Source organism: Chelmon rostratus, chromosome 7 (genome assembly GCF_017976325.1).
Source record: "Chelmon rostratus isolate fCheRos1 chromosome 7, fCheRos1.pri, whole genome shotgun sequence".
Classification (NCBI taxonomy): domain Eukaryota; kingdom Metazoa; phylum Chordata; class Actinopteri; order Chaetodontiformes; family Chaetodontidae; genus Chelmon; species Chelmon rostratus.
The window spans coordinates 11,931,197-11,958,882 of record NC_055664.1 but is presented as its reverse complement, the minus strand read 5'-3'; the positions used below and the strand labels follow the sequence as shown (position 1 = coordinate 11,958,882).

The 27,686-nt window shown below is 44.0% G+C and overlaps 4 protein-coding genes across 4 annotated transcripts in view; 3 read left to right on the top strand and 1 right to left on the bottom strand.

Annotated features, from left to right (window-relative positions):
* Nucleotides 1–9,227, top strand: part of LOC121609600 (SPHK1 interactor, AKAP domain containing) — a 30,022-nt gene extending 20,795 nt beyond the window's left edge. The window contains exons 7-12 of the mRNA XM_041941272.1: nt 303–3,684; nt 5,263–5,424; nt 6,433–6,516; nt 7,915–7,964; nt 8,463–8,647; nt 9,075–9,227. Coding sequence (XP_041797206.1) covers nt 303–3,684; nt 5,263–5,424; nt 6,433–6,516; nt 7,915–7,964; nt 8,463–8,647; nt 9,075–9,227 — 4,016 coding nt within the window. The remainder of the gene's footprint in view (nt 1–302; nt 3,685–5,262; nt 5,425–6,432; nt 6,517–7,914; nt 7,965–8,462; nt 8,648–9,074) is intronic.
* A 2,145-nt stretch (nt 9,228–11,372) lies between these two features.
* On the bottom strand, nt 11,373–18,761 carry daw1 (dynein assembly factor with WDR repeat domains 1). The gene is made up of 13 exons (XM_041940742.1): nt 18,722–18,761; nt 18,393–18,465; nt 17,693–17,837; nt 17,017–17,075; nt 16,791–16,913; nt 16,562–16,661; nt 16,218–16,325; nt 15,468–15,574; nt 15,224–15,326; nt 14,901–15,015; nt 14,452–14,528; nt 11,615–11,777; nt 11,373–11,407 (listed from the first exon to the last, which is right to left on the bottom strand). The coding sequence occupies exons 1-13, from the start codon at nt 18,759–18,761 to the stop codon at nt 11,373–11,375; spliced, it is 1,248 nt and encodes a 415-aa protein (XP_041796676.1).
* Nucleotides 18,762–19,369: 608 nt separating this feature from the next.
* On the top strand, nt 19,370–22,898 carry slc19a3b (solute carrier family 19 member 3b). The gene is made up of 8 exons (XM_041941117.1): nt 19,370–19,519; nt 19,713–19,892; nt 20,157–20,322; nt 20,521–20,836; nt 21,210–21,361; nt 22,059–22,251; nt 22,341–22,482; nt 22,746–22,898. The coding sequence occupies exons 1-8, from the start codon at nt 19,370–19,372 to the stop codon at nt 22,896–22,898; spliced, it is 1,452 nt and encodes a 483-aa protein (XP_041797051.1).
* A 500-nt stretch (nt 22,899–23,398) lies between these two features.
* On the top strand, nt 23,399–25,742 carry slc19a3a (solute carrier family 19 member 3a). The gene is made up of 7 exons (XM_041941126.1): nt 23,399–23,545; nt 23,748–23,983; nt 24,099–24,576; nt 24,799–24,877; nt 25,065–25,257; nt 25,367–25,508; nt 25,590–25,742. Exons 1-7 carry the CDS (start codon nt 23,399–23,401, stop codon nt 25,740–25,742), a joined length of 1,428 nt encoding a protein of 475 aa, XP_041797060.1.
* Nucleotides 25,743–27,686: the final 1,944 nt, after the last annotated feature.

The window sequence follows — 27,686 nt, the reverse complement described above, 5'->3', positions numbered from 1 at the left end:
TACTAAGAAAACAGGCAACCTTCTGTTGTGACTGAGAATATACTACACAAGAGAGAAGTGTATGATTATTGTCATTGTGTTACTGCAGTGATGAATGAAATGTGTTAGATGGAAATATTTTTTTAGAATTTTGTCCAAAGGGACAAACAAGACACAAACAAGCTCCAGTGTTCAGTGAAGGGTGAAACTGGATAATATTCCACTCTTGCTGTGACACTTAGGAAACTGATGGAGCCGCTTTCTAATCAGTGAGGACATTTTTCATTCGCTGTCTTTCTCTGTTTTTCCCTGTCTCTTCACAGAAGCAGAGAGTGGTGACCTGGCAGAGAGCTTGGTAGAGGTGGCACAGAAACACTGTGTCAGACTTGCATGTCAGAGGGGACAGCTGGCCCATCATCAAAACAGGGAGGATGCTGCGGTGACAAGGGAAGGGCATCAGCAAGCAAGCCTCCACACTAAGGAATCAGCCGGTCACTACGCCACCAATCTGGCCGAGTCAGTACTGCAAGATGCCTTCATACGGCTCTCTCAAGATGAAACCTCTTTTGTCTCTGAGGCGGCTGTCAGTGTGTCCGTCTCTAGTTGTCCTTCCAACTCCGCTGGTCTTTCAAAGACAAGAGAACCTTCCCAACAGCGCACCTGCTCATTTGAGCTCCCCAAGATTGTTATAGTTCAAAGCCCAGACAGCTCTGATGGGGCTGTAGAATGGCCAGAGACCCAGGTGTCTCATGTGCCTGACCAGGATATCACTGCCAAAGCCAGAGAGATGCCAGAGAATGGGACACAGGCCCACATTCCCCACCACAGTGGAGGACACCCATCCAAACATGTAGAGGTAGCTTTGGCCTGTGCTGCCAGTGTCATTGGCACCATTACAACCCCACAGCTGACAGAACAGCTCGCCATGGAATCGGCTTCGGAGGAAGACACAGAGGAGGAGCTGCAGGAACCGGAGGAGAGAGGTGACTACTCCTTCTCCTCAGCCATGTGTGGCATGGCTCAGGTAGCTGGTGCTGTAGCAGCTGTGGAGCTAACAGAGGAGTCCGGGGAGTGCGGCGATTCTGACGCAGATTCCGCCGAAGTCTACACAGCATCCCGTGGTCTGATGTCAGCTGCAGAGGCCTCTACAGCAGTCACGCTGCACTGCAGTGTGGCAGAGGGCACCAGCGTTGAAGCGTTTTGTGCCAACATTGCTGAGGTCCTGCACAGGGAAGCAGCTGAGGTGCTGACTCAGCCACAAGGCTACAGGAGTGTAGCCCACCTGCTGGAGACCACGCATAACAAGATAGTAGATGGCATTACTTGTCCAAAGAAATCCTGCATGGATGAAAGAGAAGTGAATGACTTAATAAATGAGGTGGCAGACAGCTTATTCAAGCATGCTTTAGAGAAAGCTAAAAAGAAAAAAGAACTGGAGGGTACTGGAAAAGATGCACCAAACCTCCAGGTTTTTCTGCAGGACAGTGTAAACAGTTTGCTGTTTGATATCCTTTGCCTCACACAGAAGAAAATCAGCCACATCTCTGCATGTGACCAAGGGTCCTTTCAGGCACAAGAGGGGGATACTTGTCCTCGGGAGCCTGCTACAAGCAACGAGAGCAAGGATCCATTAAGTCAATTACAGTGTTTAGTTGGCCATAGCCAGTCCACTAATAGTGAGAAGCCCAGTGGTATGCTACACTGCACAGATAAGCCTACCATGGTCCCTGGGCTGAAGGAGAAACATGTGCTTGAAGAAAGTGATTTCAATCCATCCTCCTCCATAACACACAGCAAAGAGCAACAGCAGCAGTCATCGAGCAGACAAAGTCTCGCTAAATCCACCTCTTTGCCTGCCAGGGACTTCTCTGACCTCCAACAGAGCAGTGGTGCCATGAGAGAGCCTTGGAGTGAAATTCCCATTCATAGCACAGAGAAGAGAGGACGACTGGTGACGGGCAGTGACAGCAGACAGTCCTCCCTCACACACCAGTCCTCCCTCAACTCCTGCAGTTCTCTGCTCTATTTGAGAATGGACTCAGAGTCCCGGACACCTATCACTTGCTATGCTGATGATTTGGCTGCTACGGTGGTGTCTATGGCCACAGAACTAGCAGCCATTTGCCTGGAAAACTCCACTGGGAAACAACCCTGGTTCTGTGCCCTAAAAGGGATGTCTAACGAAGGGGCAGAAGCCTACTTGATTCCTGCTTGCCGCACGGCCCTCAGGAGGAAAGAGGGTCAGAGCAGCAACGCTGCATCCAAGAAACATCGAGCACCACGCCTCAGTGAGATCAAGAGGAAAACGGAGGAGCAACCAGAGCTGATGGAGCGGCTGGTGAACCGGGTGGTGGACGAATCAGTCAACCTCGATGAACCCCAGGATCCATTTGCCCTCTTTGCCTCTGAAGTCACAGCGAGGATCATGAATTGCCCTGAGCTTAATGTGGTTGATACCTCCAAAACAGGCCAGCCTCGCAGTAGGTTGCAGTGTGAGAGGTGGAGCCGTGGGAAGGCATCAAGTTATGAGAGCATACCAGAAGAAGACGCAGACCCCTCAGGCACACCCAACACCCTGGGCCCTGGCAGTCGATTAGGTCAGAACTTGAGCCGTGGTAGCTCAATCTCCAAGCAGTCCAGCTGCGAGAGCATCACGGATGAGTTCTCACGGTTCATGGTAAACCAGATGGAGACTGAGGGCAGGGGCTTTGACCTTCTGCTGGACTACTACGCAGGAAAAAATGCCAGCAGCATTCTGGCTGCAGCTGTACAGCAGGCTGCATCAAAGAAAAACGGTCACCTTAATGTCAGGACCTCATCCTGCCTGTCCAAACAGTCTAGCACAGAGAGCATCACAGAGGAGTTCTATAGGTTCATGCTTCGGGACATGGATAAGGAAAACAAAGAGTATGGCATAGCCAAGACTAAAGAGTGGAGCAACAGCTTGTTCCCCCCGTCTCCTAGAACACCCTTCTGTATACGACAGTCCTCTGTCCCAGACCGGCGCTCCTCAGACTCGCGACTGACCGTCAACTCACCCATTAAAGCTAACTCTTTTGACGGATTCGCCCGCAATGTGCATGGCGACACGCTGAATATCTTCCCCACCAACTCAGTGTCAGCCACGGGGCTGTGTAAGTCAGACTCCTGTCTCTATCAAAGGGGTAAAACTGACCAGATCACTGATATGCTCATTCATGAGACCTGGTCGAGCTCCATTGAGTCCTTGATGAGAAAGAACAAGATCATTGCTGATCCAGAGGACAGCATTGAGCTTGAGGCTGCAGGAGACTCCCAGCCCCACGTGCAGCAGTTTGCCAATCGCCTGGCAGCTGATATTGTAGATATTGGCAGGTCTGCACTGGGAGGCCAACAAGATGTAGCTGGGGGCACATCCATGACGCTCTCACAGCCGCACATGCCTGTTGGTGAAAGAAGGAGGGGCTTCAAACAGTCTCATCTAAGTTGTGGTCGGAGCAGGTCCAGCCAGGAGCAAACAGGTACTGCAGTAGGATCTGGGACTAGTGACAGCAGTGCAGCCCGTGTGAGGGGCCCCAGAGATGTGCCGCTGATCCACATTGAGGGAGATCAGAGGGATGAAGGGACTATTTTAAACCCTGAAAGGACAGGTGGAGGACCTCAGGAAACACCCCCAGACGTGTCAGCTACCAAGCGTACAGAGAGAGCTTCAGCCAACGGCAGCAGGTATTACACTGCTCACAGCACTTCTGTGTGAGAGTCAGACCCCTCCTTCAGGCAGCTGAATCATGATACTGTAGATGTGAAAAGTAGAAATTAATCAGTCTGACAAGAGCGAGAGTGAGGAATGAAGAGTCGTGTGGTTATTTTCACGGTAAAATCCAAAGTTGTCAAAGAAAATCAGCGCTAAACAAATGAAATCCGGGCCCTGCAACTGTCCAAGAGTATCAAGGCTATTTTTAGAGTTTGATCAAAGAGTAGCAGGCACACCGAGGATCCATTCACTGGGAAAACTAATCTATTTCAGCTGTGTGTGAGGTTTCACAAACCTTTGGCTGGGCTGTGACTCTGTCTGAGTGATATACTGTGGCTGCAGAAAGCTTTTAGTGGCTTCATCTTTTATCCACCGTGGGGCTGTTAAACTCACCTTGAACAGTGCGAGCTGCACTCACACTTGGCTAGCACACTAAAACCACCACACACTCACAGGTATTTAGATTACACGGACACAACTCATATAACAGGGAGTTACATTAGATTAAAGCTTGCTTGAGAAGTTGTTTGACAGCAGGTTGGCTGAAGAATGCCGCTTCTTTGAAGTCTATTCATTTGTGTCACCCTTCTGATTACTACATTGCTAGACATGGGCAGTCTTACATGCCCTATTCAAACCAGACTGACATTTTTGCAAGACAAGGACTGAACAAGGTGGCAAGATCCACTCCAATCCTAAGTGTCTGAGTGGCCTTTGAGAGAAGGCAGTAGAGCGTAGACTCTGCCAGAACACATTTTAATGGATATTCCGGGGGTAATGAAGACCGACGCCGTTCATAGTGCGTCTCAGTGCGGCATCAAATGAACCTTGTGAAAATGTATAAATGGAAAGAGCTGCTAATGTGCAACAGAAGTGTATAGAGGAGAGTAAAAACATAACATCCAGACGTGGGAATCCATTGCGATCTGTTAGTCTTTTACTGTGAAGTGCAGATCCTCGAAATGCGACTTGTTTAATAGTGAATGAGGGGAAAACAGCTGTAAGGCTCCCAGGCCACAGGAGAGTCAAGACACGCTCCCTTTCACTTGACAATACATGTAATCCCGGAACAAGTGGAGTGCATCTGTTTGTCCCTTGTGTAAGAGTGGAACTCAATCACTCGCCTCATCAATAAAACCTGATTTCCCTCTGGAATTGGCTGGATAGCAGCCCTCAATCATCTGATTATGACTTAATTTAATCAGGCTCCTGAAAAACACTGAAAATCCAACAGTGCCCCCGAGGAACGCAGTTTGCCGATGCATTAAAGATATTGAAATGAATTCTTTTTATGTGGTGCACAGTTAGTTCAAGTTCGAGAGGCTTGTCATTTGTGTGAAGGTACTGTAGAGCTATAATTGTTTGAGCATAAACTGTCCCAATACTGCCTTTTAAAAATCATTATAGTTTTAACAGAACTCAATGTTTACATGAACAGTGAACGTGGGAGCGACACTGGGAAAGCAGCCAAAGTAAGCGCGCATTGCAGCAGACATTGTGCACAACCCGTCGACAGTCATTCCCACCATGTTGCGGTTTGCTCTCCCCAGCAGTGAGAGGGACAGGCCAGCTGTGGCGGTGGCAGCAGTAGTGAAGAGGGACAAGCGTTCAATGAGCGCTAGCAGTGAAGAGAGCATGGGGAGCTGGTCCCATATAACCCCCGAGGATGACCCCCACGAGGAGACCAGTAGTTTTATCCAGCTGAGCGAGGGGTCAGTAACCGTTGCTCCTTGACGCTGCTACTCCCACCCTCACCCCACCCCCATTGGCCCATTGCTACTGACACTCGTGCTCTCCTGCGCCAATGCCAATTTACTCCCCGCTGCTGCAATATCCACACCTGCTGAGGCAGTATATGGCAGAGAGCTCACTCCACAAAGCCCTCTCCATAGCTCGCATACGGGGCCAGACCCTGCCTGCACCCCACGCACAGCTACCTGTAACAGCCCGCTGTGACCTCTCACATCAAAAGCCTCCAGTTCAGAGCATTTGCTACACCATTCTCTGCTTCATCAAGTTCTCATTCCTTTTAGGCAACCACACCAACTTTTTCAAACAGCCTGCCGTCACTGCTCTGCGCTTGCTAGTTGAAAAAAGCTAACAGTAGAAATGGCCCTGCTTTAGCTTTGCCTTAAAAACAAGTTATATGCTGTGATTAAGAACCAGATGATATTACACACACACACACTAAAATAATCTTATAAGCTGCATATTTAACTAATTTATTTCTGAAGACAGTGGCATGTGTGGACTAGAGAGGAAAGGGGAAGCTGCAAGGCTCCATGTGCTCAGCGTGGCAGTGATATAGGGTACTGCTTTTTGCTTAATTAACTGCAAGAGTAGTTGTCTGCACCACCATAACACTTGCTGCTCCGTGCAACCTCTCCATCTACCCGCTTACTTTAACTCCACCTCATCCTCTGATCCATGTTGTGATACAAGGGCAATGGCTGCCAGCCCTGCCTGTCCACCCCACCCACCTGGATTACCTCCAGATCTCCTCATCTTCATATTCTGCTGGACAGAAATCACCAGCTCTCCCACCTTGAGCGTCCCGATTCTGCTGCAGCTGCTATTTATATGTTAATCACCAGCTAATGAACAGCGTGACCTGCATCGCTGCGCCTGGTTATTGTTCTCTCCACAAGTCAGCGATCATGTCGGATGTCTTGAGACAACACGCCGATGACACTATCTCTTGTCTTTTTATTGGTTAACAGAAACGGGACCAGCAGCGCATCCAGCCTCGGCTTGGCAGACCTGGATGCCTTTTCTGATGTGCCCACTCAGAGCACAGTAATCAGGTAACTGTCAGTGTCACAGGCCGGTGCTGAAATATTTCTCATTAATGTGTCACTCTGATGCCCATGATGACAGTTTTTTTCCAACACAACAGAAAGTCGGCGGATAGTCTATTGCTTTTTCTCATTTTCTCACCCAGAGCGCAGCAGCCGGATGACATGTGACGGGCTGCAGGACTAACACTCATGCACATGACAGATTATAGCTAATTGCATATTCCATTGTCATCCTAGCACAGACAATAATGTTCTGTTTAATAGATGTAAAAGACTCTCTAGCTTGGAGCACTTCTATTCTGTTAAATTTCATTCTGTTCTACTCTATAGACAGTATCTATCTCAGCCATAAAGTTTAAAGCACATTCAGATTAATACTTGCATTAAAGGAACAGGAAATAGTAATTGATACTGTGAGAAATATGCTGAATTACTTTCTTGCTGTCATTGAGATGAAATAATCTGGCACATGACTCCCCATAAAACCACAATGTGTTGCTTTTACATTTGCGGCAATCTCAAAGATTTCAGTCCTGGTTGATTGAGCAAATTTGGTTAAATGCTACAGTTCACATTATTCTGTGGCTTCAAAACAAACTGCTGTCATTTTAATAAAGAAGCCAGGCAATGATTGACCTTTTTCCATTATTTTGTGAGCAACCGTGATCTGATTTTATGCTGCACATGGCACGAATCTGCAGACAGCAAGGCCCAGTGAAAATAAAAAGAGTTTGTTCTCTCACTGAGAAGTTGGAGGTTTGCAGCTCTTCATCTAGTAGCTCACTGTGGTTGCTGCTTCTTGTTCCATTACTCCCTGCAATATTTCAAACTGATACGCTGTCAAAAAATGGAGAAAATTGCTTGTTCCGTCGATGCCTTTTTGATTAACAATAGCAGTAAGTGCAAAGCTCACTGACAAACTTGTCACACTTCCTGTGACTACTTCAAAATAAATGTCAACTTTTGTTTCTCCAGTTAAATGCTTTTAATGTGAAGTTCTAGCAGAAGGAAATGTTCAGTTTGTATAGCAGTAACTTAATACAGCATTTTTTCCTGAATGTTGAGAACGACACCCAGCTCATAAAACTGCAAATATATAAATATTGCAATACTTTCATCAATGGGCCACAGGCTCAGTCACCATCATGTGAACTCTTTGACTTAACAGACATTTATTTAAATGAAATTAGATAGAATAGAACAGAACTGCAAACAAAGCAGATGTAACAGATTTTGTTACTTTCAGACAGAGACAGGCTAGCTGTTTCCCCCGTTTCCAGTCTTGATGCTAAGCTAAGCTAAACACTGTTCGCGGTAGCTTCGAGAAAGTGCATCTCCTGAAATGTTGAACTAGTCCTTAAAGTAAAACTGTATGTTACTGAAACATTTTTTCCCTCGTCGCAGCGAGGAGACGGAGAAAGGCCATCTGGCAGGAACCAGGGAGAATGTCTTTGGTAAGTGCACTGATGGGTTCTCATGTCATCACAATGTTATCAGCTTCTTAATTATTCACCTCCTTTGTCAGGTTTAACATCTCTCTGCTCACCAAGAGCTCTCGAGTGACTCGAGGTACAGTGTGTGCTGGCTCTGTGTGATTAATCCCTCAAATGGACGTGCTTGAAAAGAATTCTCTCTGAAATGAGATGGTCATAAATAATTGAAAAGGGCCCATAGTTCCTGAAGTGTATCGACACAAAGTTCATCTTTGTTTACCGACTGGCACGCCAATAAAGATTATCTCAAAGCAAAACTGAGCCAAGGATATTTCTGTTTTCTAAAGCAGAGCATACTGTATGATTGCATACAAACAATCGGCACTTGGGCCGGAATGAATTGTCTTTGCAGTCTTACAGCGCTTTGACGGTGAGCACAGCATAGTTAACATTCAAGGGGTGTGATGTAGGGATGCCCTCTCCTTCTACAGTATGTCCTGTCACCTTTTACTTTTTTAGACAGCAATTTGGCGAGGACAGCGGGCGGCGGCAGCAACCTCCGGGTGCTGTTGGTGGTAAACTGCGACCTGGAGCCCGAGTGCGTGGACTCCGAGCTGAGAGTGGCCCTGCAGTGGATCGCTGCCTCCGAGCTGGGCCTTCCTGCCCTCTACTTCAGGAAGTCCAAAGAGAAGAGGGTCGCTAAGGTAGGCACACCTATCAAATCAACAACATAAAAGCAGGGGGACTCATTTTTCACTCAAATGCTGCAGATTGTTTAGTTTTTTTCGATTATTATGATTCTGTTGCAGGGCCGTAGACAGGATTTTAGAGATGCTGAGGTCCCCCCAATGCATGCGAAAAAGAATGAATCCTGTATTTATTCTTTTGTTGGCCTAAAAGTGTTGCAAAAATATAGTAAAGCTAGAAATACAGGAATCTGTCTGTAAACTTTCCACCATATGTGGGTGTTTTTGAATTATTATATAACCTTATTTGTTATATATTTGTTGGAATCTTTTCTAAAAAAGTTACATTTTGTCACACTTTAAATTTCTCTATTTGTTAGCAAAGTGCTGAAGTTGCCGACCCTGTATTTCTTGCTGGATTCCTTACGTGTGTGTCTTCTCTCAGTTCCTGAGAGTGGTCCACCTGATGTCTCAGAAGGCGTGGCGGATTGCGGACTTGTTCAGTGCCGTGGTTCAGTTCTGTAAACTACACGAGAAAGAGGAAGAGGAGGGCCGCTCTCTGTCCGGCCTGTTTGATTGGCTGTTGGAGACCCTGTAGGGCGGACTAGCTTCCTCATACTGCAAAACCAGTACCATACTGCAAAAACACACACATGCTCACTCCTAACATGTTCCCAACTGTTTGCCCCATCCTGTCTCATCACACCAAGTGTCTGATACTGCGAGCTGAAAGCACAAATGCGTTCAGCATACTTGAGAAATTCACACACCTCAATCTGTCCATTCAAGTTGTTTTTTGTCTGTTCGCAGCCCTGAATGGACCAGTCTCCCTTTAATAAAAGTGCATTTTTTTATTTTCAGATTCACCTCTCTAGTGAGACACACAAACACAGAGCAAACTATAGGTGTACGGGTTGGACATTCCTCATGGGAATGAACTAGCCTTCAAGAGATTATAGTCAGCAGGTTTTAACTGCTCCAGATGATATATAAATATATATATATTTACAGATTCTCACAACCAAATTATGTGTTTATTTATTTATTTATTCCAAATGAACACACATGAAGCAAAGTACCATAGAGGACAGGAAAATCAGGTTAAATTCTTCCCCAACTCAACATGCCCAAACCTTTTGTATCAAAACTACTTTGTAAAAGAGGCCAAGTAAGGAAATGTAAGCCCGGAAAAAGCTCTTTCACTTTCTTATGATAGCCACTTAGAAGTGCACATTTGCTTGAAGTAAGTAAAACACCCATATCTTTGTTGTGTCCATTGGCCAACATACCACCTCTGTCGTGACCTTGAAATTCAGTTCTAAGTAAGTGTGTTATCTCATTAATGTTACTTGAGAACTGATTATTTTGGATAGCTGTACTGTATATACTGTAGATTTGGAACTGCTGCACCTTGGAGTAGTGGACTGCTCTCTTTAGCTTTTACTATGTCAGGAAGACAGAGTAAGGTTTGTAATGTTGAATTTGTATGTGAATTTGGTCTGTTTATTTCTCTACTTAGTGGTACTCTAGTGATACATCAGCATTGGGAAAAAAAAAGCACACGATTCAGCTGTAAACTCTGTCACGGTAGAACTGAATGTATTTATCTTTTGACATCAATAAATTTCTGTGATGTGAAATATAAGCAGCCTCGATCATTCATAACATTCAGTCAAAAAAGCAACTGAACATTGTTTAGTAGCATACTAATTGTATCCAGATCAGTATTACACTGTATAAGCATGTCACAGATGCAGTGAGAGCTGCTGAGATTGAGGGCTGCAGCGAGATACAACTTCATCACATGCCAGCTACGAAGCTACTGAATAAACATTCATCAGTGTGCATTGTGTTCTCAGAAAATACTGCTTAGTACACATCACAGAAACGCACCAGGCAGTGTGAACAATACTGTCAGATTAACTCCTGAAGATGAAACACTGGCAAACATTTACACTGATGCTCATGTATGAATATGATTAAAAACTAGTGTTTTAGTACTGCAGAATATTTTATTGAACGGAAACAACATTTGGGATGTTTATGCCTCAGATAAATGAGTCTAGCTCACACATTCTCAACACAACTTAATTTACAATCTTTACAAATCATGTTCATACAGTATTTGTGCAACAAGATTCACAGAAGTAGTCCAACATTTGGCCAAATACGCTTCCTTACTGTTTTGCAAACACACACGCCAAGTAGGAAGCTAGAGCCAGAAGATGACTTGCTTATCTTAACTTAACACCACGAGGCAGGGAAAGCAGCTATTGTAGCCTGGCTTTATCTAACGTTTAATAATCCACCTGGGGTGTGTGTTTACTTGGCAACATAACAGGAATGTGAAAAAAAACAAGCTGCGGTCTTAAGGTCTTCAGTAATGTTCTGTAACTATGCCGCATGTTAATAACTGAGCTTTAGAGGTGCGGGCAGGTGTATTTGTTAACAATATAAAGACTTACAGCTACATTTCTCAATATTAAGTTAGTGCAGTCGGGGAACAAGTGACGCTTCAAACAGATTCAGCAACAGAAGGAACATTAAAGAGACAAAATGATATAAACAAGCTAAGATGGTTTGCTATCCACTTAACCTTACAGAGATGACCTTTACCTCAAAGTGACTGCAGACCTTTCAGTTGTTAATCCACGATGAACAACAGTCGGTCATGCATGGCCAACACAAATTGATCGTTGTGTCCACGCATATGTCTGGAGCCTCTACACGGTCAAGAGGAGGGTCAGGACCAGATCCTGCATGTGTTATCCTTGCTGCCTGCGGGAGAACACCAACATGAACAGGTGGCTGCACAGAAGGACACAGCTGCACTCTTTTCATCTGAAATGTGTAATTAAGCATTTATGGCGGCTTGCGAGGAGCTGCTCTGAGCTGCATTTTGACCCCGCAGATGTGCTGTGTGTGTGTGTGTGTGTGTGTGTGTGTGTGTGTGTGTGTGTGTGTGTGTGTGTGGACAGCGTATACCTGTAATGATAGTGTCACCCTCATAGTTGAAGATGCAGGAGAAGATCTCTTCGGTGTGCCCCTCCAGAACTTGTAGGCAGACTCCAGACTGAACATCCCACAGACGGGCTGTCCTGTCTGAACTGGCGGTGAGGACCCTCTTCCCCTGGGGGCTGAAACAGATCTACCAAGAGAGTCGGGAGAGTTAGTCTTATTCAAAGGTGTGTGATTGTGTGCTACATGAGCGATAGAGTGGGCGAGAGACTGCTGAATAAGAGACTATGCCAAAAGTGGATGAAATGACAAAGGGGTGGGAAAATGAGTGAGTTTAGGACACTTTCACCACGTCAGCAGCATTATTCCACAGAGGTCATTTGACTTCAAATGCTTAAGGAAGATAAAGGCACCAGTGGCACCACTTAGTGAAGAGTTTTTGCAGTGGAGTATCATGAAAATCATGGCTGAAGCTGTGTTAGATCCCAGTTTATGGTTCCCTGAATGGTTTTATATCCCCATAGCGAGGCAAAGGATGAGATGATTAAATGAAGCTGGCTCCAGATGGCCATGAAAGTAAAGTATGTTTTTATTAAAATTCTGAACTGAGCACCAAGGAGCGACCGTTGACAGGAAATGGAAGCCGACTGTAGAAGAAGCTGACAGACAGAAGACTGGAGGAAGAAGACGAGAGTGGAAGCTACGACAGGTACAGAAATGGAATAAAAAACAGTTTTAAATGGACAGAGAAGACATCAGGAAAGAGGAAACAACAGGAAAAAGGTGTAAATAAACAAGACTTAAGCTGTGTCCCAATTCCATATTATAATTCTAACCTAATTTTCTTAGTAGTGGGCTCACACTGCAAAAGTTACAAAATGATGTGTAGTCGAAGTTGTCAGCATTCACACTAAAATTGCTTGATTTTTTGAGTGTGTGTACAAAGGTTGGATGAACTACACCAACTGTTGTAAATCTTTACATGAAGTGGGTTTGGTTCTCAGTGTAGCGTTAAGGTCATTTTAGGATAAGAAGAACTTTTTCCCAGACTCTACAAAAGTGTCACTAACCCAGCCTTCTTGTTTCTTCCTCTTCAGCTTTGAAGCACTGCTTGTGCTGCATGTTAATGTTCTCAACAGCGTGACAGCTGGATTATGAAAACTCTTATCTGCGTACTTCTTGTATTAGCATTAAGTGCAAGAATAAAGCTAATGAAGCATCTGTGATGGGAAGGAGTCTTCTTAGTAGCAAACACAAAACATTTGAACAAAAAGGTGTTGTGGACCCCTGACATGAGACGTTATATACAGTAGAAACATGCATTTTGGCCTTTAGAATCACTAATGCCATTAACAGTCTATATTTATATTTCCCAGATTTAAAACAGGAAAAGGGCAGCATGGTGAATTAACTAGAGGTGGAACAGAGACGCATTGAAAATAAAAGCGAAAGCATACAGAACGAGGCATTGAGATGGAGGTAGAGACCCATGGAGAAAAAAAAAAAGGATGGTCATGGTTAAGAAGCATGGAGGGGAGGGGGAGAGGTGTCCTGTTAGGGGGAGATTAGTGTCATAATCCTCTGGAATGATCCTCCATCCATCCTATTTATTACTGACTGCCTAATGTGTTTCAGTAAATAGAGGTAACTTCTCAGCCCTCTGAGCCAGAGCCTGCAGGACACACACACATGCAGAGCGAGACACCTGGAAAATGATAAATGGGTGAAATCACTCCCATTAAAGTACAAGGTCATTGCAGGGTCAAACAAACACACCTTTTGCCAAAGTATGTGTTTGTTCGACTCTAGGCCATGTTACGCTGGGTTAAAAGCTTCTTTTTGAGGATGTGCGGTTATATGTGATGGCATGGGTGCGACATTTGGTGCCCCGAGTTCAAAGGCTAATAAACACAAGGTCGGACCATGCTCACTTAGGGCCAGAGATGACAGATGGTATTTGTAATTTAATGGAGAAAACACTGACAATCTAGTTTGGAGCCCAGAGATTCAATTAGTCAGATGAACAGAAGCATCACTACAGCCCCATGTCCTACTTGCTGAGCTTTACCATGTGACACAGTAAGCACAAAAACAGCCTGAAGCCTGGACTCCTGTCCCTCCACTTCAGCATCATGTGTTATCCCATGTTAACAAGGCAAGTAGAGGCAATATCCTATTTACAGCGCTGCCCAGCAGAGCTCTGGCCAGAGACTGGGGGTTAATGTTACACAAAAATCCCAAACTCATCGCAGGTTTGTGGTGCATCCACAAACTTGTGGTTGTGGCCCTTAATAATACTTACACCCAAGCAGGTCTGGGATATAGTGCTCTAACTACAGTTTCAATGAGCTTTTCAAAGAGCTAAAATGCAATTTTCTGTTGCCATGTCCGTTGATATCAAAAGTTGACAGGAAGTAAATGTGGCCCATGCTCTTTAATATTCATTTCCTACCCATAAACACAGTTTTGATGAACTAGTTCAGACAGCTTGGGCTGTGAGTCACCTCTGTGCTACTCTCTGTTCCACTAGCCTTCATTACACAATGTATGGCTATGAAACGCTTAAACATCAGCAAGGTTTCTGAAGCAAACACACACCTTATGCTGCACTACTCTGCGGAATACTAAAAACAGAGTCACTGTTATATCTTGGTTAAAATGAGAAGGGTTTCAACTTGCAAGTAACACAATAATAGCAAATGTCTTTTCAGGTTATCACAGAAATGAAATTGTCAGGTTTTGCTTTTCGGAAAGAAAAAAATACAATAAACTGCAAAACTGTATTGTGAAATTGAGGCTGGAGTGAGACTTCGGCACTTTTCACAGGCTATGGCCGAGTAGCCATTGTGGGTCCAGTGACTTACATCAGTGATCTCCCCGATATGGCCCTCAAGGGTCACGAGACACTGATGTGTGGTTGCACTGAACACTCGCGCCGTACCTGATAAAGAGGGACGGGCAGGGTTGTTAGCATGCATTCACTGTACTTTCAAAATGCTAATTTGGTTCTATGTTGCCTTAGGAAACCTGCAAACATAGTAAACAACAAATCTAGAAATCTGGACGACTTATAGCATCAGAAAAAATAGGTTGGTTTTTTTTTTTGCAAATTTGAAGTAAAACTCAATACATCAAAAAGGAAAAAGTGGAAATGTACAAAAATCAATATCCTAAATATGAGCTAGTATATATACCTAAATATACAAATGGATGTATATATACAGTATATTTTTATGTATAGATGTATAATATTATAGCATAACTTTACTTGTAATGTTAACATTGAGTGAATGGACCGTGAATGGACTCTCACCATCAGCAGAGGCAGTAGCAATGAGCTGACCACTTAAATCAAAGCACACATCCAGCACCTCTTTCTTGTGTCCGTCTAGGGTGGCCACACACTTCCCACTGGCTGCCTCCCACAACTGCAAATACATACACACAGAACACGGGGGGGGGGGTATGATTGACAAGAGCCATCTATCTCAAATATATGTTTCTTGCAATATCTTAAAATGCTAAATGAATGACAAACTCGAGCTGTGGGCAAAAACTGACCGACAAAATAACCATATTTGAACCAGTTAAATAACAACCACACACAAACACAACTGTAATTGCATGACAGTTCACCTTGCAGGTTTCGTCTATGGAGCCTGTGACTATGAGGGAGCAATCCCAGTTAAACTGAGCATTGCTGATTCCTCCCCTGTGACCAATCAGAGTGTGGACACATCTGACAAAAACAGAAAACACAGTCAGTTGTGCAGTCTTGTGTGCAAAATTGATAGGTGTTATGAATGCATTGTGCAGTATAAATGATGACACACACGCACAAATGGATGTATATACTGCAGTAGAAATGACATAGTCAGACCTTCCTGAAGGAACGTCCCATATAGCAACGGTGTGGTCAAAGGAGCCAGTAATGAGCTGACTTCCCACTGTGTTAAAGGACAGAGAGAGGATCTCTGCAGTGTGACCCTGGATGAAATCAAAAAGAGAGCATTATCCCTCACTGTCTCATTTCTTTTCCCTTTTACACTCCCTCTCTTTATCTCCTTCTATGTCCCTGTATGGATGAAAATACAAATCAAAAACACAATATTATTTATTAAAATAAGCATACAGACTTAAGCCTTAATGGTAACTTCTTAAAGTCTTGAAATAAATTAATAAATAAAAATGAGCATACGCTTAAGATTTTGTGCTCAGTTGACTGCTGACAGCATGATTGATTCTTCATGGTGTGAAGCACTAAAAGAACAGAGAGAGCTGCAGAGAGTTGCTTCTCACTGAGACAGAGCCAGCCAACCAACCAGTCACACCATGGACCCACGTGCAGTCTGTACATCAAAGAGGGCTCACAACTCCCCTCAGAGTGGGCTATCAGGGCCTTATTAAAGAGTTACAGCTACATTTCCCATCAGATCAGGGGTGGATATGTGGGGTAGAAAAGGCACTGGCCATCAGTAGGAGGAACAACACTCAGTTTTGGAATAATTACCCTTAGAGGCGACTGAAAAAGTTAATCAAAGCATTAATAATGAATGGATGTGAGGCACACAAGAAAAAAATAGAGCAACAGAGGCACTGGGATAATGAAAGTAAAGAAAAGATATCTCACAGTCAGAGTGGCTACCTCCTCCCCAGTCTCCACATCCCACAGCTTGGCAGTGGCATCCATGCTGCCTGTGGCCACCAGTGTACTCTGGGGGTTGAACGCCAGGCACATCTACACAACACAAAGCTCTTTTACAGTCACTAGTGTCGGATTTGTCAGACTTTATTATCTGAGCACTAATGTAAAAGCACTAAAACATGCAATTTAAATGCTCAGTTGGGACCAACTGAGGGTGCATGTTCCTATACACAGTATCATATAGCATATGAAGCAACAGTTGACTAAAAATAAACAAAGAAAGAAAAAGAAAAGATAATTTTTCTGTTAAACCAGATTGTCATACATACTATTTCTGCCATGTGTCCACGAAAGGTATGAAAACACTTGCCCGTCTCAGCGCACCACATTTTGCAGGTCTTATCAAAAGAGCCGGTGGCAACCTTGTCTCTAAGTTTCAGAAAGATAAAATAAAGCAAAGAAAGTGTCATTTGTGAGGTGAACGCCCCCTTTGAAAGGCTAAATACTTACAGCAATGTTCTCAGCTCCTATGAAAGTTTTGCTGAAACAGCTCATTACCCATAGGGGTTGTTGAAGGCGATAGCAAACACCACGTTTGTGTGACCCTCCAGCCTGTGCAGCTCTGTGCCTGAGGCTGTGTCCCAAACTCTGCATGTCCTGTCGTAGCTCCCCGTTATAAACCTGCAGGGCGTTAGAGAGAACAGTGAAGAACAACACAACAAAAACACAGAGCTTTTCCTGGACACCAAAGTGCCTGACTTTTGTGTGTTGCAGGTAAACCTACCTTGATCCTGATTTGTCAAAGGCAACATTTGTCAGTGGCAGGATGTGTACCTTAAGCTCCTGCAAAAAAAGACAAGATCAAGAAAGAAAGTTTAGAAAATATACCCTTCAAGGCAATGTAGTTTACTTCATTCATCTTTAACATTAAACATGTAATACCCATAGCTAAGGACTGACTGTGATGTAATGGGAAGACCCCTCCCTCCTGGCCCGACAATGGAAAAAGGATTTTCTCACCTCTTAGCAATCAAGTCTTGTGTATTCCTTACGGTACTCATGCAGCACCTGTTATCATGTTATCAGCCTGCTGGCATGCTTCTTATTCTAAAACTTAGTAACCTAAACACTGCTGCTCTCTAGTGCCTCTTTGGAGTACTGGCTGAGCTCCTAAAGTTCCATGTATGAAAATAACATTCACAAATAACAAAAATTAGAGGATTAATGGACTGCTTTAATAAGCTGATTGCAAAACATTTCATCATCCAAAATTGTTCCAACTGCCTGTGTTTAACAGAGCAACACAGCTAAATCCTAAATCCAATTTTAGTCCCTCAGTCTGATAGAAAAGACAAAGAGCTTTTAACACTTTTTTCACAATGCTATACCATAGATTTTACAGCATGTCCAGATTTTATTCATTATTGGCCAGTAATGTCAGCATGAGTCCAGTGTCTGACCTGGATGCAACAGAACCTGCGATTGTCCTGCTGGCCCTGTTTCTGCTGAAGTCGAATGATCAGCTGCTTGACCTGATCAGCCTGGGACTCTGTGATCAGAGGCTCTAACCACCTGATCTCTGCCAGCAACTCATCTGGGTTAGTCCTGTGGGAAAATGCAGTTTTTAAACCTCAGATGAGCTGATGGTGAAAATTTAAAACATGATATCATGAGAAAAGTTACATGCAAAAATAATAATCATTTCAGTAAATGAAATGAAACACTCTTGGAGATTAAATTCTCTCAGGCCTATGTAGGGCAAAAAATTTATAGTGTGGCATCCAACAAACACATCAGAAACCATTTGAAACAAAATAATACATACCAGAGCGACGATACATCACATTAAGAAACAACAACTTCAATAAGCTACAACTTAGCTACAGTATAACTTCAGCCTACATGTAGCAAGGTTAAGTAGTGTAAAGGGTGTTAGCTAGCGTGAAGTGGTAAAAGGGTTTAGTACCACATTCACAACAGCAGCAGTGTTGCTCAGTGGTTTATACTCTGGTAGTAAAGTTATTTCTAACCAGTTTTGTGATGAAATGGCAGGATTTATATGAGATTAAATTCAATAACACTCCTACAAACGGTTATTATCACATCACACAGTTACATCAGTTAGCCACAGTGCTGTATGAATGATACCATATCACGTACTCTGTAGTCAAATCCAAAATGTCGACTGATTTGGTCCACAAATCTCCTCCTTTGTCATATTCCAAGATTATACCTAATAGCAGGAAAAAAAAAAATTCAACCAAGAAAGGTCATTCATTGCCAACTAAATTGAACAGAACACCTGTAACGATAAGCATCGCTAGCAACTCAGCTAACGCTAACCAACGTGGTCGGCAAGTGCCGATGTTTGGCTACAGCAAGTTGTTAAAATTGAAAGCAGTCCACTACAACAGTGGCGCGTTCTCGTGGAAAGAACTAAAGTTACAGTTGGGTCAGCTTTTAGTAAGTAATTAAATCATTTGTATTACCTGGTGGAAAATATCTGACGAGGAACCGTTTGAGTTTCATTTTGCCATGCACTAAAGCGACTTCACATCACCTGTCAACAGACCGTTGCTATGGGGACGGACTCACTACGCATGCGTAGTACGACTGTCAACAAACGTCTCCTGAAGTTCTGAACTTCTTAACTAACTTATATCACAGGTTTGTACAGTCGTTCATGCGCTTTATTTATACAGTTAGATAGCGGATTAGTTATTTACTACTAACTTCTTATTAATAAATACCTTTGACTGACTCTTCCCAGACTCAATGTGCCTGCGTCTGTCTGATAACACAAATACAAATACGTTTTATTTTGTTTAATATGTCACAGAGGCTTGTACTGACGGCCAAACCTGAAGAAAGTCTCACGTCATCAGCACTGAGCAATCATTATTTCCAAACAGGTCGAAGTCTGTCACTCATAAACTGTGACAAAGACACGTGCTGATCATAAAGATAATGTGTGTATAGTCTAGCCACTGATGCAAACCGATAGCTTCAAAAAGGCTCAGGACACTGAGGGGACAGTGCAGCTAATCAGACTTCAAATTAAGACCAAGGTGCTCAGGTAGCTCTCCTGGAAATAAAAAGCGCAGACAGCCCCTGGGAGATTGTGCTGAGGTAAAACCATGGTCTGTTGGCCCAAGGCAAAGTCCCACAGCTGGACCTATCCCACCGCAGTCCTGTCACTCTATGGGTTTTTTGCTAACTGCAGAGTAGCAGAGCCCTTCCTCACACCATACCTAATTGGACCATACAAGAACATCTCTGGAGAAGTGGTAAGAATGGCAGACACATACAAACCGTTCTGTACTAACATGTACTCACAGAGTTACTTCACAGCCTGTAGGACTGTATCTTTTATTAGGAGCACTTATACGAGACCAACCTCTCTTCAGTATTGATTGACCATGAGATATGCAAGAGGCAAGCTGTGTACGAGGATAAGCATTCATCCTCTCTGACCCACAGGTGACCAACTACCTGTTCCCTATCTGGACATACTCCTACCTGGCCTTCCTTTTCCCCATCTTCCTCCTGACTGACTTCCTGAGGTACAAGCCCCTCATTATGGTACAGGGGCTCTTCCTGGTCTCCAACTACCTCCTGCTCTGTTTTGCCCCAGGTCTGCCTGCCATGATCTGTCTCGAGGTCCGCTGACACACTGATGAAAATTGTTGAAACCGATTGAATAGTAATAGTGTTTCTCATATAACTCTTACAAGTTTAAAAAAATATATATTTTATTTAGATAATACAAACTAATATAGTCCTGCTGTTCATGCGCATAACACAGTATTGCGACACTGGTGCATATGAAGAACTTCTCAGGATTCAGTGCATCATGTTATGCATTACTGGTACAAGTTGATCATATGCTGCAGTCTCTTTAAAACGGTTTCATCCTGTCAACAGATCACCTATGCTGTAGTGGCATCTACAGAGGTGGCTTACTTCTCCTACATTTACAGCGTGATTCCAGTTGAGTTTTACCAAAGAGCCACTGGTTACCTGCGCAGTGCCATGCTGACTGGATATACTGTTGGTGCTGGCCTGGGCCAAATGCTCATCTCTCTGGCAGGTAGGGTTTATTAGATTTAAAAAAAATAAAGAAAAGAAAAGAAAAAAGATTAATACTGTGTCTGTCTAAATATCTCCCATCCTCAAAATCTACCTTGCCTACATGCATAACAAAATTAACTGCAAAGAAAATTACAAAGGAACTGCACTGAACTGTGCTTCAAAATTTGAGCGAACACTGATTACCTCTACTCCACAGGAGTAGACCTCTTCTACATCAATGCTATCAGTCTGGGGATCGTAAGCATGGCTTTTCTCACCTCCTTCTGGTTGCCCATGCCCCAGAGGAGCCTGTTCTTCAAAGACAAAAAGGTTGCAGCTGTGGGCTCGCAGTCCCAGAAAGAGGGGCCACTGGGACCAGACAGGCCTGAGCAACCGGTGATGTGCAAGGACAATGCTGCCTCGAGGGAAGAGAAGACGGAGCACAGTGGCTGTGCTGACTGGTGCAGCGGGGACAGTGTGGTCACTGCGGGCCATCTGCTTTGGCAAAGCTTCAGGGAGTCCTATTCCTCCAGGCACTTTTGTTTCTGATTCTTTCCTGAATATACGCTGAATACAGATCTGCTGAGCACACATCTTTTACACATTTTGTCCTGTATCACAGTTTTATTTTACTTCAGCAAGTGAACAAATGAAATTATTTTCCACTGAATTCAATTCAATGTTATTTATGTAGCGCCAAATCACAACCAAGCTTGTCCCATGTAACTTTCCATATGGAGCTGGTACAGACCAAACTCCTTAACTACAGAGACCCAACAATTCCCCCAAGAGCAAGCACTTGGCGACGGTGGCGAGGAAAAACTTCCATTGTGGTGTTTTTCTTAGATAGAAGAATAGCCTTTTAGCTACAACCATGATTAACAACTGTTTTTGTCCGCCATGCAGGCATTTAATCTACTGGTCTCTGTGGTGGGCTTTGGCCACAGCTGGCTACTTGCAGATTTTCAACTACATCCAGCTGATGTGGGACCATATAGAACCATCTGCCACATCATCTATCTACAACGGGGGTGTAGAGGCTGTGTGCTGTCTTGTGGGTAAGACTGGGTGTGTGTGTGTGAGACGGAGAGAGAGAGGTTTCCATTTCTGGTAAGATCATACTTGATTTTATCAGTCAGATTCAATATCATATTCAGCAATTAAAGGATAAGTCCGGTGATATTCTAGATTTTTCTTAATGTCAAGAAAGTGCTCAGAAGCAGCTGGGAATGTCTGACTTTCACCAGAGCGGCAACAGGAAACGCACACAGGGGAGAGGCAGAAGATAGGCTCACAGCCACATTATGGAGAGCAAAATAAAATTTAACAATGTTATTAAAAGCTGCCATGTCTGATGGCACATACACCTATAAAAACTTGCAATTAAAAGAAAACAGCCATGCCATTATGGGTTTTATGGTATAGCTGATTAAATGGAAAATATGTATTGATTTTAAAAGGAAATAGCAGCACCGTGGTCTTGTTGGCTTCCTCTCAACCTGGCTAGCAGTAATTGCTTCTGTTAAGGAGATAGGGTTAGGAGGTAATGGATTCTTTAATCATTGCTGTTTGCTGATACCAAGAACCAGGAGGAAGTGGCTCATCATAATAGGAAGGTGCTGTGGGTGCCAGCGAAGGCCATGTCGCCCTTTATACCAACGCTGAGGGAAAGAAATGTTATTGGGATTAATGAATAATGTGTTGTCCGCTGGGATGACAGACGAATCACTTCCATCTTTCTCTTCCATGGGCCAGGTGCTGCGGCGGCCTTCTCCGTGGGCTACATCAGGGTGAGCTGGGCCGTGTGGGGAGAGCTGGCGTTAGGTTTGTTTTCAGCTGTAGCCACGGGCGCTGTGTTTCTGATGGCGCTCACCAGCAGCATCTGGGTATGCTATGCTGGTTATGTCATTTTCAAGTCCTGCTACATGTTTCTCATCACCATCACAGCGTAAGTTCACTGTAGCATTGCTTATAAACACACCAGTTTAAGCATGCAGTATAGGTCTGTCAGATATTCTGAGCACTTTGTCCTTTTAGATTTCAGATCGCATCCAATCTCTCAATGCAGTGCTATGCTTTGACTTTCGGGATCAACACCTTTGTAGCCCTGTCACTGCAGACCATTATAACGCTGATAGTTGTGGATGAAGCTGCTCTGGGGCTGGACATTGTGACACAGGTATGTCCACACACAAGTTTTAATATATAATCTTCTTATTTCAATGGCAGCACACATATATTTAACACTGGTAGTCTGCAGGTTAGCTGCCTCTGGGTCAAGAATGGTCAGGAAGCAGCACAGGCTGTCTGTCTGACCACAAATACTGAAAAGTCGGGACAGGGCGACACCTGGTGGTCGTCATTCACTGTTGCATGCATGTCAGACGATTGTGCTAGAGTGATTAAAATGCTCATGAGGATGACAGAAAGCTTTCTCTGCAGTTCATCGTCTATGGAGGCTACTACGCTGTCATCTCGGTGCTGTTCCTGATTCGAGGGACCTACACCGCCTGTGCAAATCAGCGCAATCCTGAGCAAAGAGACGCCAAGGAACACGAGCACAGTGTGGAGGTGATCTCGACTGAACGTTTCTGACCAAGGTCAACAAACTGCTGTTATCTTGATTTGTTTTATTTGTTTATGGAGAATAAAATGACTATTCAGCAGCATTACTGTTCTGTAATGAGTGTAAAACTGAGCATCCTTATTACCTTCAAAATAGTGCCAGTTGATACAACAGTGACCTTTAGTGCTGACTGAGCTCATGAGTGTTTGCTGTATCATCTGAACAACTTGTTAACTCTGTAAGAATCTAATGGGAAAGCCAAACAACAGCACAATAAATCTGTAATTATTACTGATTAGTGAAATAAATAAAAGATAAAGTCCTGAGATTTGTTTGCTATCCTGTTTGATTTGTGACACGTGTATCTCGGCTTGACCTGGACCGTCACCAAGCTTGTGCTGCTCTTTGACCGGGTTGTTGATTGACAAACCCAGCTGAACACTTCAGACAACTTCAGCTGTTTCCCACAAAGAAAGGGTAGCACTCCGAGGAGCGTACACACCTGAAACCGGCAGAAGAAGAGCAGAAGATGGAGACAGTGAGGAGGTGGAGGGCAGACTGGAAGTATCCCACTATTTTGCTGTGCCTGTACGGGTTTTTCAGCACAGTGAAACCCCTGGAGCCTTTCCTCACCCCATACCTGACAGGACCGGACAAGAATGTGACAATAGAACAGGTAAAGACGTATGACTAAAGGACTTCAGCTTGAGTATGTACAGTGTTTTTTTTGTACTTGTACTTGTGCAGAAACTATATTTAAATGTTAAATCATTACAAAATAACCATGTCGGTGAAAATTATCCAAACCTTTGCTTTGTTGCTTACACACAATGGCTCTTTCACATTTATTAATTTATCTCTTTCCGTTTGCTCATCAGGTAAACAATGAAGTTTTCCCGGTGTGGACGTACTGCTACCTGGCTGTGCTGGTGCCGGTGTTCCTGCTGACAGACTGGCTGCGCTACAAGCCTGTGGTGGTGTTCCAGGGCATCAGCCTCTTCATCACCACAGCACTGCTACGCTGGACAAAAACTGTGCCAGGCATGCAGGCCACGCAGTGCTTCTATGCGATGGTGACAGCCAGCGAGGTGGCCTATTTCTCCTACATCTACAGGTCATGTACTGCAGCTGAAAGGGCAGATCAAAGCAATGCTGGGTGTCGGTGGTTGAGTTTTGTGTTGATTAAGACAGACATGTCATTTTGAATATGTTTTTTTTCTTTATTACAGTATGTTAGATCTGAAGAGGTACCGGAAGGCCACCTCTTACAGCCGCAGTGTCCAGCTCCTGGGGTACACAGTGGGCTCTGTGCTGGGCCAGCTGCTCGTCAGCTTCAAACTCATGTCCTACAACAACATCACGGTTTTAACTCTAGTTCTCACCGGCATCGCTCTCCTCATTTCCTTCTTCCTGCCAATGCCACAGCACAGCATGTTCTTTCACAAGCGCAAGCATACAGAACAGAATTTAACAACAGAGGGGACGGAGAAGCATGTAGATGGGGCTGAGGATGCAGCAGAGCAAGCGAGTGAAAGTCCTAAAGTTCAGGACCTTGAGGAGGTGGCTGGCGCAGAGACCTGCAGCAAAGTCCTCCTCCAGCTGTGGAGGGACTTCCTCCAGTGCTATTCCTCCAGACAGCTGCTCTACTGGTCAGTGTGGTGGGCGATGGCCACCTGCGGCTATAACCAGACTGTCAACTATGTGCAGGTCAGTTGTGGAGACCACATGCTGGGGTGTAGCACCAAATTCTGGACCCTGTGCATAGGCATTCTCTATGGGCCCCTCTACCGCACTTGTATCTTTGTGGGCCCTCCTCACATGAGAGCCTTAAACACTCAGTCCCTCTTTGCCCCAGTCCTTCTCCAGTGGCCACATAAACAAAAAACTTAAAAGCTACACGTTTAATGATCACTGCAATGTATCCTGTAGATGCTGTGGGAGCATGTGCAGCCGTCTCAGAACTTTACCATCTACAACGGAGGCGTGGAGGCAGTGTCCAACCTGTTGGGTAGGCAGCGTCATGTCAAGGTTTCCAGACTAGAAAAGAAAAAATCAAACACATAGCACCTATAGTGTTAACATCTACCCTGTTGTGGCGATACCTGATTACAGAAGGAAAATGACAGCTTTTGGTGACAGATCAGTGCTTGTGTAACTGTCATCTCTGCAATGATAATCCTAAATGTGCTTTGCAGGTGCAGCAACAGCCTACGGTATAGGCTTCACCGAGGTGAGGTGGGAACAGTGGGGAGAGCTGGCCCTGGGGGGTTTCTCTGGGCTCGGGGGAGCGGCGCTCTTCCTCATGACCTTCATCAACAACATCTGGGTCTGCTATACCGGTTACGTCATCTTCAAGTGCCTGTACATGCTGCTGATAACCATAGCCATGTAAGAGTGTTATCTAATAAAAGGGGCTGTCTCACGCCATGAGTCACAGCTAATTTTATTGCAGGGATAACAAGACAAAGAGCCTTTCATTAAACTGAACACTTCTTAGGTTCCAGATTGCTACTGATCTGACCATGGAAAGATATGCGCTGGTCTTCGGTGCAAACAACTTTGGAGCATTGGTTCTGCAGACGATCATCACTGCTATTGTGGTTGACAGCAGAGGACTGGGCCTGAGCATCATTCCTCAGGTGAGCACTCAGGACTTCTGTGCATGTAGCAGAAGAGTTTCTATGTCCACTCATCCCTGAAAATGTGTTCCTTCTTTGCAGTTCATCATATATGCCAGCTACTTCTCACTCATCGCTGTTGTCTTTTCACTTCGGGGGCTGTATACTATTTGGAGAGCACCGAAAAGACACAGTAAAGACTCCACCCCTCCACTGAAAAATGAACCTCCAGACTCTGACGAACACAGATTCTGAATTAAAGGAATTTGACCCCTACCAGCTGAGATATTTAGCAGTCCAAGCAGCGAGTAGGTTGTAGATAATGTAACATCCAGAACCGTTCAGCCGATTGTCCAGAAACGGAGTCAGGATCATCTACAGACTGAAATTATACATTTTTATACCTGTGTCTTTAAGTTCAATCAAGCATAAACGCTCATAAATTAAAACTGGCCAAAGCGATTGTCAGCAAAACTCAGGGCACGTGTCTAAGTCTGAGCTACACAGTCCTGGGATATTCACTCTCAGTGGATGCATAGAATTTGATAATGATTGACCAAAGTGGCCATGGCTTATTACAACAAATCTCCATTTTTCACTTTCCATATTTAAAAAAATCTAAAGAAAGCACCTGTATGTCCTACAGAGCTGAACCTTTTTAAGCACATCCATTGAATTGTTACAAAGGCTGCACCTATGGACCTATGGTCAATTCAGAAGTCCATCACTCTATTTATTTCAAGTTATATCCAAATCAATTATCATCCATATCTCCACAAGTCTTCATTCATATGCTCCATATGCTACTAGAATGACAAAGACATTCTCTGGATGGTAGATGTCAAGTGTTTAGATCAAACAGTAAGCCTGCAGTGATTTTCAACATCTTTCTTAAATATGTGCTGCATGCACATTTTCATATTTAATCTAATAAAATATTTGACAACACACTGGAAAAAAGCAGGTTGATGTGTGATTTCTTTCAGAATTATATCCCCAACACTTACATTGTTGTGACCTGTGACATCCCTCTCTGCCCTCTGCCTGTGAGGTGGGCTTGAGCGTCCTGGCTCAGGAGCCAGTGGGCAGAGTCAGGAAAGTACTGTAACCTGGTTAGTTTAGGCCTCAGCCTTTTTGGGTGGCTTCCTTGTCAACCTCTTTTTCTTCTCTTCCTCCCAGGCCTAGATGGGTTCAAACAGTGGTTCTCAAACTGTGGGGTGGGGCCCCCTGGTGGGTCATAGAGCCACTGCAGGGGGAGGGTGTGGATGACTAGGGGAAAAATATGGAGTGAAGCTAAGTTCAATTAATATAATTTACGCAGGGAAAACAAACAAGTTTGCCGATGCTATTGTGCTGACATTATTTCACTAAAATTCATGCTTGCATCCCTCTCTTATTGGTTCTTCCTCTACCATTGTTAATGAAAAAAAAATCAAAAATTAAATTAATAAATAAAAAAAAATGTGGGGTTCAGCTTCTGAGAGGGGCCATGACAAAAAAGTTTGAGAACCACTGAGTTAGGCTTTTCTTTGCATGCACCACACACACTGCATTCATTACTGATCTAACAAACTAATATTATTACTATATTTAATCTTAAGTTGACAGTAAATCAACTTTCAGCTAGCTCTCTGTGAATGTAAGTGTGGTGAATGTTTTCATTTCATCTAGCACAGCTGTCCAGGGGTTTAAGTACTGATTATGAACCACACTGTACCAAATTTAACTGGCGGTCCCTTTTACTGAACAGTTGAAGTTAAAGATATAAAAGGCTGCAATAACAATTTATCGTTTTGCAAATTCACACTGATAAGCAGAAGAAACATTTCATCATAGTTAAGTGATGCAGATTGTGAAGTTATTCACTCTAATTGACTTCATTGCTCTTCACTCACTGAATGCAGCGCTAAGTTAATGTTAAGTGCTCCTGTTAGTGACAGCTGTGTTGCCCTGATGGTCTGATGACATGCCCTGTAACTGTAAGGTTACCTGTTCAAATCCAGCCTGGCACCCAGATTTGTGCACCTGCCCATCTGTCTTGAACTCTTGAGCTTTAAAAGTTGTCACGCCATATCCCGTGGTACTTTTCAATGTCAAATTCCCAATCTCCCATGACAAATATATAATTAAAAAATATATTTTTTATTTTTCTCCGCCAAAAGTGTTTGTGCAGCAAAAATCATTATTAGACCTCGAAAC